This window comes from Carassius carassius, chromosome 49, assembly GCF_963082965.1.
Source record: "Carassius carassius chromosome 49, fCarCar2.1, whole genome shotgun sequence".
Lineage (NCBI taxonomy): Eukaryota > Metazoa > Chordata > Actinopteri > Cypriniformes > Cyprinidae > Carassius > Carassius carassius.
In genome coordinates, this window is record NC_081803.1 from 9,017,738 (window position 1) to 9,030,031 (window position 12,294).

Below are 12,294 nucleotides of genomic sequence, written 5' to 3' on the forward strand. Positions count from 1 at the left end.
TGCTCTAATGATGCATTCTGACGAGCCGACCAACCAACACAGCACAGGAAAAACACTCTGGGATGAAACTTTCTCTAAGGTGCTTCAAAGTGCCTTGAAGCTCTCTGCTGCCTTTGTAGATAGACAACCCCCATTTACGTCCTTCCTGGATTTCAGTGATTAGCCATAATTGAACAGAATCATTTAAATCTCGGAGAGGTTGTTAAAAGAAAAGATAAAATAAAAAATTCCTCTTCCCCCAATCCTTCTCTGTATGCCAAACCTTTATCCATGATGATAATTACCTTGTAATTACCATTCAATTATACCCTCTGCTCTCGCCGTAAGAGCTGTCGGTGTGTCCGTTAATAGCTGATTGCCAGAGTCTGCCGTTGTGTCTCACAGGATGTGCATTTATGCCATTTTTTTGGCATCAAACGAATATACGTGCACTGTCATGTTGTAATATATGGCGGTGGATACAGCTTTAAAATGTCACGTACTAGAGGTTTCATTTTAAAGACTGTGTGAAATTATTTTCTTTCGGAATCAATTCAAAATGTTCCATTTCACCCGCCGGGGGGAGAATGATCTTTGACAGAACTGGCAGGGGAGGCAGGCGTCAGGCTCTCGGCTCCCAGCATGCACCAGCAGTCATGTTTCCATTAAACAGCTTTGTGTGCTCTGACAGCAAAACAAAAGGAATGCCATCTATCACGTTATGAAGTCTGATTAATGTGGCTTGCTATCTTTATTGAAGTGTATTGATGTAAATGGAAGGATAGAAACTGTATTATGACACTCAAGCCAAAAAAAGTGTTGATCACGATCAGCACCGCAGAAACACCTGCAAGAAGGTTAACAGAGAGTGGAAAAACAACATTAACATTTTATTCATCTGCCGGTTGGGTCGGTGCCGCATTTATAAAAGAAAAGGTGAAGAGGGTTGAGGAGCTGATGGAGTCAGATGAAACCGAGAGAATAAAGGTGGAGGTCTGAGTGACTCACTCTCTATAAGTACTTATCCAGCAGCTCTGTAAAGTGGCGGACCACCTTCACAGTAACAAGCTCATTGCCTGCAGGCTTCTCTAGCACTGAACACTCTCATATTCATGGATGTTTTGGCAACTGTGGGCTCTTCTTTGTCCCAGGGGTTGATTTTTATTTATTTATTTATGTTATTAAAGGTAATGGATTTCAAATAGATTCCAATGCTACTCTTTTTGATGTAGGCTCCTTTTTTGCCATGCCTTTATCATATTTTTGGTACAGCTATATATATATATATATATATATATATATACTTATTTTTTTATTTTTTTTTTTAATTAATTTTTATTTATTTTTTTTTTTTGGGTGGTTGAGGTGCTTCATAGCACCACTGCCATACAAAGAACCCATTTAGCCCCTGTATAGTTCTTTAAAGGCTCTCTAACTCTCTTTTAGTGTCTGTTAAGAGCTAGATATGAAATATGAGACATGATGAGAGAAGAAAAAATATGTCACTAGCTTTGGTTAAGCTGTTTTGGTTAAGCAATTGTTATAATTCATGTGAGGTTATATTTATTTGTTTCAATTTTTCAATTTCAATTTTATTTTTATAGCACATTTACAACAGCCCCCAGGCTGACCAATTAAACATTTAGTTATACATTTAAAATATAATTTCCATCACAGAATGTGATTAAACACAAATGGATTGTGTAATACAATTCTGTGGTGGAAACATTTTAAATATGTTTTAAATTTTTTGGTGGTTACAATTAATTTTAAGGTGTACATTGTAATTATATATTTAAGTTCTGAGTAATATAAATTAACAATGTGTACTTAACAGGGTTAGGGTTAAGATTAGGGTTTGGTTTATGGATGTGATTATGCAAAATGTACTGTTATTACTAAGTGCGTGTATACATGTGAAAAGGACACTGTAAAATAGTGTTTCCTGTTTATTAAATATTTGTATTAAAATATGTGTAAGCATGTAAGATGTGATGACAATGACAATGCAGAAAAAAGTCCTTTGATAATGTGTGCATATACTGTTGGATATTGTCAGCAGACAAATTACATGAGAGCGTTAAAAGTGTGTTTTAAGAGAGTCTATTTTCTAAAAGCCCACAGGGACAACAAGTGAACACACACTCGCTGATATTGCTCCCCATGCACTCACACTCACTCTACTTTATTAGATCTACACTGTGTGTGCAAACAGCCCTCTTGTCTCGAGGGCGTAATCTATTTGATGTTTACATCAAGTGCTATTATGGCAGATGGGGTAAAATGTCCCTCAGGGGTGTTTATCCTCAGCTGGGGAGTCCAGACTGCTGACTGACCGAGGCAGATGAGGCCTGACACCTGAGCTCCACTGCTGTCACTCTTTACAGCAAATCTGCTTGTGAGCCATTGAGATTCATCAAATATTGAATGGCCACAGTTTTCCGTTTCGTGAGAAGAGGGGGTTAAGGAGAGAGAGAGAGAGAACGAGAGAGCAGATAAACAAAAAGAGGTTGCTGTCACGGGAACAGGAGGTCAGTGAGATGGCGGGGACGGTTAACGACAGCCAAGTGGCCCAAGTGGGGTAAGTGAGCCCTCCATGAGTACAACACTTAACTGTTGATGTTTTGCTAGTGTCAGGGTGAGTTAAAAGGTCTTGGCTGGGAAAACTCAAGCCTCTGAGTGTAACTCGTAGGCGGATGGATTAATTGATAACCTCCCGCTGAGGGGTAAACAGCAGTAATTGAGACTGACTGTCAAGGCACTGTCTGGAAAAGTCCAGCCATGTGTCAGGGATTTTATTAAAATGTAAAAAACAAACAAACAAAAACAATATAAACATGTTTTATTTATTTATTTTTTACTCTTTACTCACTCTTTCTTTTAAAAATACAGAATGAGTACGACTGACCAAAGTGACAAGGGACAAAACTCTCCACAGGACCGACAGGAACAGGTCAGAGTTTTTTCTTTATTTTCAATGGACCAATTAGTTTATTTAAAATCATAAAAACATCTAAAAAAGCAACAAGACACAGCACGCCTGTTTGCATATAAAAAACGCTTAAAAAGCAGCGCAAGTGAATGCATAAACGTGCTCTGTGTGAACTGTCCCTAAACACTGTGACTCATTCTCTTGTACTATATTTCATTATGGGTTGTTTCACAGGCCGTTTCATGTGAGGAAGGGAGCTGTTGTGTTACACAGGAGAAATCTGAATCCGGCCAGATGCCAAACATTGCACAGGCCTTGGCAGCGACTCCAGTACACACACACAGTACGTCTGAACCCATCACTGTTAACCAGCTGATAAATTATTACACTGATAATAAAGATAAGGTACACTAAAAATGCTGAACAGTTTGTCCTTGTGCAAATGTTCGGCACTGAAATGCTGATGCTGTGTACTCAGGTGGATGATGGGAAATGGCCGGCACACAGGCCTGCTCTTGGATATTTGGGGCGGTTTGTTCTGTGGGAAAAATAAATAAATAAAACATTGTAGAAATGGCATTAGGCTATATAGAATGAAAATAAGACTGATAGTGCTCACAGATCTTGTAGGTGGAGTATGTGAAGTAATTAATTTATAATGAGCATGCTCTTCAATAGCTATAGGAGTCGCCCTTGAACTCTGCTGGTACTGCTTGAAATCTCTCCCCATCGAAGACCACAACATGTCTCAGGTACAGTGAGAAACTCATGTTTGTCCTTAATATGCGTCTATATCAAATATAGGGCATGCTTTAATAGATTTATTATCTGGTTTGTCTGCCTTTATAGCTATCGATAGACTCTGGGGTTGGATTTCATTGATCTGACATGCATTCAGTATCTTGTTGCAACCATTTCAGCTGGTTGTAAATTATGTAGCCGATAAATATAACGTGCCATTCCCGTATGTGTCCACTAGATGGAGGAGTTTAGTAAAGGTTTTGTTTCAGTTGCAGGTGGACAGAGAGGATCTAACACTGCCCCCCAGTGGTGAGCGTTTGCACTACCAGCGAGACCCAAGACCTCATTTTGGAGTTGCCCACTCCTCTCGCTCTGTGTCTTTCCCCTTGTGGGACAGTGATAGGCCGAGGGAGATAAAGAGGGGAGAGGAGGAGGAGGAGGAGGAGGCCGAGGAATCTGTCAGCTGTTGTCCTCACTGCCATCTTGGGCTGCCACGTGATACACTAAACTGGCATGAGGTTAGTAGACACGCCAAAAGTTGTTTTCAGAATGCAATAATAGTATATACTACTACATTGTGTATTGCCAAAAATTAAATAAATAAACTTAATTCATATTTATACTGTATATGTATGTTATACATTGTCTAATGCCTGTGTATTTATTTTACACACACATACATTTAATATAAGAATTATTCCTTAATGATATAAAATATAATAATATATCATAATTCCTTTCTTAAGTTCATTTTTCATGTACTGCAAAAAAAATCATACCACGTTCATAATCATAAATGAACAATATTAGCATAAATATTATAATAACATAAATTAATGTATTATATTATTAATTAAATTATTGATATTATTATTATTATGATTATATTATATTGATAATAATATATAAATAATAAAATTAATAAAATACAGATTTTTATGTGCATGTTGATTATTAGAGACAACATAAAAACAGTATGATATTTAAAATAAATTGATTTACCTAACAATGGTACATTTCTCTGGCTTTGCTTTCACTGTTTTTATTTCTGTCTTTTTGTGCAGGAAAAGTGTATGTTATTTGATGGACAGAGAAACGATTCATCTTAATACGTCTGTCGCTCCTGTCTGTTGATGGCTACCTAATATAAGCTATGAATCGGTTGATAATTTAGTTTAGTCCAGTTTTACCAGTTTATAAGTTTTAATATATTTGTTCAGTAACATATTGTAAACAATTTAGGAGTTGGACTGTCAGAAATAATAGAATTGCCTTTTAACAATACAGTATTATATTCTCTGAGGTCAAGAACAGCACTCAACTGCTTCAGTGTTTCTAAGCGAAATCCAATTCTTTATTTTAGCATTACATTACATGCTTTTTCATTTATCACAATGAGGAAATTGAACCTTTCAAGAGTCATGGATTTCTTGTCTTTACTATTCACTGCGGTGCTTATTTTATTCATACTATTGTATGCTTGAAATGATGCTAATGCATTATGTGCAATGTTGTCAAATAGCACTTACTAAGGATGAATCAGGAATGTCAAAAATGTATTGAATTGCCCAAAGTTTGCTAGCAATGTGAAAAACTATATTGTTAAAGCTGTGTAGTACATGTATACATTAAAATTGTTTAAATTAAAATGTATATGGCCCGGTGGTTAGTTATATCAGTGTTAAACCCTTGTGTTTGATTGCATGGAGGAATGAGCAGAGGCTGAGAGGTTCATTTCTCATGCACAAACCTCACATTTCAGGTGTTATCTGGGGCAGCCAAAGTCTGGGTGACTCAAAGTTGCCTCAAGCTGAAAGTTCACACATGGAGTGAACTGTCAACATGGTTGAGTCTAGCAACATCCTAAAGCCAGAAGTGTCCATAGACCATTGGCTTATGGGCCAAGACAGGATGCCAAAATGATTTTCACTGGTTTTCTAATTCAGAACAGGGACACAGCTCCATTTACCATAAGAAACAGACCTGCAGTGTATTATTTTATTAATATGAACATTTTGATTGGCCATATATGTACATTTCTCTATATATATATTAATATACATGATATATACAAAAAGTATCTCTTTGTCTGGTATCAGCAAAAAGTTAACAAACAGATTATATCTGTTATTTGTGTCGATGACATTATAACAGAAATCCATATACCAATATTACAATATCTATCAATAGTGCATAGAATAGTCAACTTAAAATTGATGCACATCGATACTGGGATGTTCAACATAGATTGGACCAAGAAAAGGTAGAGCAGCTAGACAAAGTTCTCAACAATTAGACTGTCAAATGACTAATACTGAGCACAAATGATCCAGTAGCCTCTACAAGGTGCAACAGTAAAGTCTCCCCAGGGGTGCTGTTATGGGTGTACAGATTATGTCAGGCATATGAGCCTAGGAAGATAGAGGTCCCCCAAATCACGAATTTAGATTTTTTTTAAAGTGCTTAAATGCACATACACCTTGCCAATTTGAACATTTAAGTGATTTTACTGCATTCAGGCACAAGGATAAACAAGTAACAACACCATTCAGTGTGCTGTTACTCAGACAGCCCTGTCTCTTACATCTAGAGCCCTGCATTTCAGCCAGAGCCCGACGGGCGTCATAGCTCAGTCGTGGTATTGGGCTTGTTTTAGGCTTTTTTTTTCCTCTTTAATTTTAGACATCTATCAATTATGGTGATGAAAAAGATTTGCCAGCTGGTAGCAATAACATGACTAACCATGCTACCTCGACTGTCAACACCAGCTCATACAGTGTTTAGTGTCCACGCCAGCAGCAGCAGCGAGCGTGCCTTCATCGCCACCGGAAGAGATGAAGACTGGCTTTAAACTAGGGCTGACTTGACCAGAGATTAATGTTGAGATCCTGACTCACTATATCCTCACTGGACACGCCTTTAGACAGAATAGCATCTTTACGGATTACATAGAGAAAGTGTTTTTGTTTTCATTTAGACTTATTTCATTTTAAAACAGTAATTTAAAGCTTTCTATAGACATATTTATCATGTCTGTTAGACAAGTATTTGATGAGTCTTGGTTAATTTTTGTGAAGCGCCCATGTTCAAGACCGAGACTGCAGAAAAGTGCATCCGGTTTGTTTTCAGTCTATTTTAAAAAAGCACAGTGTTTTGTAGGTTTTTTGAGTGCACGCAAATAAAAGTAGACTGTTTACAATTCCAAATGATGCATTATTACTATCTTTATGAGCAAAAATGATGGCGTTCAGTTGTTTCTGTTATTAAAAATAATACGTATGTGAACGTGCCGGTGCCTCAATGTCCTGCAAAGCCTGCTTTATCACCCACTTTCCTTACAGATGCTTGAATAAGTGCAAATTGTTTAGTTAAACGTTTAAACTAACATTAATATGCTTGAAGTGTTTTATATCTACAGATATTATTTTAGGCATTTTGTGATAATTTAAGAAAGTTAAATTGTTCAAAATTTGTTAACTCATTAGCTGCCGCTGGCTGCTTGGTCACTATCATATGTCAAATTATCAATTCTGAGGACACCACTGTCTATAGGTTAGGTTATTGTTTGGAGTAGGATGAAAAGGATTCCAAAATGTGGTTTTTACAACAGGATTTTGAAGAAAATCACCTTTAAATTAGGATCTTTAAATTGATTGACTGGACAAGTACAATTCAAGCCATCTATTTAGTTCCCATTTCCTTCTTCCTGATTTAAGGTTTATTTCAAGTTCTAAAATACACTAGTAGAAAGAATTACTTGGAGTGCGGTGCAGTTATTGTCATGATAGTGCTCTTATCTCCAGCCCTGGTCCAGGCTCTACAAAGGCATGTCTGGCCAACAGGTGAGGTGTGAAACTGGGAAACTGGTGGCAGCATTTGAGAGACCACAGCCATATTCAGATTCCCAAGTCTGTACAAACTACAAAGTATTCCTGAAGTACCGCATGAAGCAACACAGATGCCACAGGAGTTTTTTTTAACAGCGTCTTCATTGAATATACTAAACTTTCATTCATGCTTTCATGATTATGCAATTTTCTTTTGCATATGGCTGAGTTTGACGAACATTTTGTTATTAAAATTGGTAACGCATTTAAAATATTTTATACAATGAATTTATAGGAATTCAATATTGTACGATTTTAACCAAGAACCTTAGATGACAGTTTATCAAACATATCTACACTGGATGTCTTTGCTACATTAAACTCAAACCTTGGGTGCTTTCACATCTCTAGTTCGGATCATTTGGTCCGAACCAAGGGCAATGAAGCGCGGATGTGGACTCTGGTACGAACTCTGGTACGATTCAACCAAACTAAATAAGGAAGGTGTGAAAGCACCCCTTCTCTGATCAAACATTTCTTGTATTTTTAACATGAACCCTAGAGTGTGGGTGTGGTCGTAGGGTACAATTGGGCGAACGTACCTGATTAATATTACATAAGATGAGTAAGTCATGGTCATAGTCATAATGACTCAAATATTTAAAACAGACCAATGATTGAGCTCGGTGCATGACCTCCATATTAATATTCATGACCTCCTCGCGGGCCACGCCTCCGCAGTAGTCTTCCTGTGATTGTGTTGTCTCTGTCCTATTCGGCAGACGCATCTTGCGCGTCGTCACACATCGCAGATTTTCACTTTACTCATAAAATATCATTAAATATGTCGTCTCTGTATAAACCATTTTCTGTCTCGGACGGGCCGTGCAAAGATGCGATAGTGAGGCGAGGTCGCACGCCGCTACAGCATCCTGCCGCGCTGACCCGGATTCCCTCCGCTGGCGCGCCGACGCGCACTTTTACCCCAATTCTTAACATGTACCCAGGTCAGAGGAATCTAGCGGCCGCTGCAATCGGAGGAAGAAAAATCACTCATCCGTGGAAGGCTATTCTTGCAGGTAAGTGCGTATTGTGTCTGTGTTAGAAGCCGACAAGCGCCAATGTTTTGGTGGATCACGTGATACCCTATAATGAGCGAGCCCACAACAACAGTCATGCAACCAAATGGCAACTTCCAGAAATCTCATGTGTTGACCTATACAGTCTATGGTGTTGACTTCAGTTTATACAGGGTTGGACACTAAAAATAGTGTGTTTTAGTAATATAAATGTTAATTTAACTACTTAATCATATCCCATAATTGTTACTTTAACAACAAACACTTGTTTTGTTGCATTGTTCATACAACTGTATTAAACAACAAAGTACAACTAAAACAAAATGACCTTGTATGAAACTGTCTTGTCCTTGATGGAACTTAAACAGCTGTAAGTTTAAATGAATCACATAGATTGCCTCTGATATCACTGAATGTAATTTATACTTTATTTACTGATGATATTATTTTTATCCAGGTGGCATTGCAGGAGGCATTGAGATCTGCATCACATTTCCAACAGAGTACGTGAAGACCCAGCTACAGTTAGATGAAAGAGCAAATCCTCCACGCTACCGAGGCATAGGTGAAGGATGGCTGTTGTTAAAGGGATAGTTCACGCAAAAATGAACATTTTCTGAAAATGTACTCACTCTCAGGCTGTTCAGGATGAAGATGAGATTATTTCTTTGTCGGAACAGAATTGTAATAAAGCAAATCAATCACTCAGATGTTTTTAACTTTAAATTGTTGCTTCAGGCTAAAATACAATTCCTTTATATATCTTATCACTTACACCAGTGAAAAAATTGTATCAGATATATGCACAGATCAAGCACTGTTTACAATTGAAAACAGTTCTTAACAAATGTATAAGTGGGTTTTGTTTTGAGAAAACAATGGGACTTTCACCAGAAGAAAGTGTCGTAGATACTATAGGACTGATATTTTGTCCAGTAGCAATGGTTTAAAAATAAAATGCCTTGATGGATTTGTTTCTCACAAATACGCAGCTTTTGACTTCACAAGACATTAATTGATAGGAGTGGTGTGGATTATTGTGAATTTTTTATCAGCTGTTTGGACTCTCATTCTGATGGCACCCATTCACTGCAGAACATCCATTGGTGAGCAAGTGATGTGCTGCTTAATTCTCTAATCTGTTCCAAGAAACAATATCATCTACATCTTCGAGTATCAGCATTTTTTTTATATTTGGGTGAACTATATGAATGAATGAAATGTGTGATTGTTTAAAAAAAACAAGTATAACCTGGATTATTTTGTGCAGGCGACTGTGTTAAGCTGACGGTGCAGGATCATGGGTTGAGAGGTCTATACAGAGGGCTTAGTTCACTGCTTTATGGATCCATCCCGAAATCCGCTGTACGGTAAGAAACGTTGGTATTTGTGTGTTAAAGCTTACATATGGTCTCTTTTGCTGACGCTTTTCTTTTTGACATTATGGCAGTTTTGGAACCTTTGAGGTTCTTAGTAACCCAATGAGGGATGCCACGGGTCGGCTTGACAATAAAGGAAGTTTGCTGTGTGGTCTTGGAGCAGGAATTGCAGAGGCAGTGTTGATAGTCTGTCCAATGGAGACAGTCAAGGTAGGACTGGGACCAGTTGTTTTGGTTCTAAATTACTATATACCACCTTAACTGGTTCTCTGTGATGAACAATTTGATTCATATTTTACTCTGAATATCTCATGTCTGTATTATTTTCAGGTGAAGTTCATTCATGACCAGTGCTCCCTGAGGCCACGCTACCGAGGGTTCTTCCATGGTGTAAGGGAGATCATCAGAGATCAAGGTACCGAATGAATGAGATCTAAATTAATTTAGCGTAGAGACAGTAAAGTAGGAGGAGACAGACCACTCATAGAAAAATATAGATAAATAAAATAGTAGTTTTGATAAAATCTAAAACGAATCTTTCTATGTTTATAGGTGTTCGAGGGACGTATCAAGGACTGACTGCTACACTTCTGAAGCAGGGCAGCAACCAGGCTATACGCTTTTATGTTATGAACTTGTTGCGCAACTGGTACAAAGGTGAGGATGAGATCACTGCCCTAACAATACTCTGATATTTTCACTATTGCCATTCAACAAAAATGATCATCTCGGCTTCTCCATCAGGCGACGACCCGAGTCGTGACATGCATCCACTGGTTACAGCGATGTTCGGAGCAACAGCCGGGGCGGCGAGCGTATTTGGAAACACGCCACTTGATGTGGTGAAGACCCGAATGCAGGTTAGCAGAGACTGATGCTTATTATTGATTAAATAATTAATTCAAATGAATATATTTATCCTTTTTAAAAGAAAATGTTTTTGAATACCACTCACGATATATTTTATAATCTTATTTTAGGGTTTGGAGGCTCATCGCTACAAGAGCACATTAGATTGTGCATTCCAGATTTTGAAGAATGAAGGCCCTCAAGCGTATGTTTTTTTCCTTTCAAAATCATGAATTCCTAGTTCACCCAAAAAAGAATATTCTGTCATCATTTACTCACCCCCAATTCGTAACAAATATTTTGTAATTTCAAACCAAGTGGCCTTATGATGGTCAATACAGTGAGAATAACTGAACCTGATGCAAAACCTTTCGCCCTCACATTAACTTCCTGATCATGTGAACTCCTAAAATGACTGTGAAAATTTGCTGAACAATGTTAAACGTGTCCTCACCTTTACACTTTTTTTTCACTTTGCATCACAGGTTCTACAAAGGCACGGTCCCACGACTGGGCAGAGTGTGTCTAGATGTGGCCATTGTCTTTGTTCTCTACGAGGAGGTTGTAAAGCTACTGAACAATGTCTGGAGAACCGACTGAGGACGGATCGGGGGAAAAACAAATTGAGACAGACTGAACTATCCAAAACACAGTTGGCCACGTCAGATTTGAACCGTGACCACTGGCCTGGAGGATTTTAACCATCCATCTGTGTCTGTATAGTTGAAGCCATGAGCTTGAGCCATGTGAAGGAACCTGTAGCTTACGCTCTTTATCGATGCACAAAAATATTGATTAATTAGCAAGCATTTCATCAGTTTGCACCGTTCACTTCAGTAAAATTGTGCAAGTGTCTTCTCACCAACATGCATTTAAAGAGGTTGTCTTGAGACAGTCTACTTATGTGGCATGAAACCTAACCGCACAACCAAGTATGTAACGTACAAGTTCTTTTGTCAAAGTTTACATGCAAAGCTCTGAGGTACACTGAAAATGTGCTTTTATAAGAAGTCAAATGTATCTTGATTTTGTCGTAAGTCTCAGAACTGGTAGGGGCTCAGACATTCATGATACTCAATATAAAACTTGCATGGTGAGTGGCATCATCAAGACCTTGGCACTCAAGCTTGAGGTTTTGTGTTTTTATAATGTAAATGGCAGCTTTTTTTATTTGCCCTATTTAACTTAACGCTTTTTGTCATTTAAGCATTTCCCACAAAGGCTGATTATTCTGTACTAGTTATGCTAATTTTGTGTTTGTGTCTGCTATATAAGCAGTGCTTCTTCAAAACCAATTCTGAAAACTTCAGACAGATTCAATAAACCAACCAGGTTCAGTTTCCTTGTTTGACCTTACTGAGTAGCCAATATTGATTAATCGATCCAAACTCTTTGAATTCCATCTTAAGACTCTGCACGTCATATATGTTCTGTAAGATAACAACACACTGCTTTTGATGCTTTACAGTTGGTTATTTAAGATAAGAAAGACACACTCACAACACAGG

General features: G+C 37.9%; 1 protein-coding gene across 1 annotated transcript; it reads left to right on the forward strand.

Moving 5' to 3' along the window:
• The first annotated feature begins 8,210 nt into the window (after positions 1 to 8,210).
• Positions 8,211 to 12,142, forward strand: LOC132132419 (tricarboxylate transport protein A, mitochondrial-like). Its single transcript, XM_059544784.1, has 9 exons — positions 8,211 to 8,558; positions 9,016 to 9,123; positions 9,829 to 9,928; positions 10,009 to 10,147; positions 10,268 to 10,352; positions 10,490 to 10,594; positions 10,682 to 10,797; positions 10,918 to 10,991; positions 11,272 to 12,142. Exons 1-9 carry the CDS (start codon positions 8,324 to 8,326, stop codon positions 11,384 to 11,386), a joined length of 1,077 nt encoding a protein of 358 aa, XP_059400767.1. The 5' UTR covers positions 8,211 to 8,323; the 3' UTR covers positions 11,387 to 12,142.
• Positions 12,143 to 12,294: the final 152 nt, after the last annotated feature.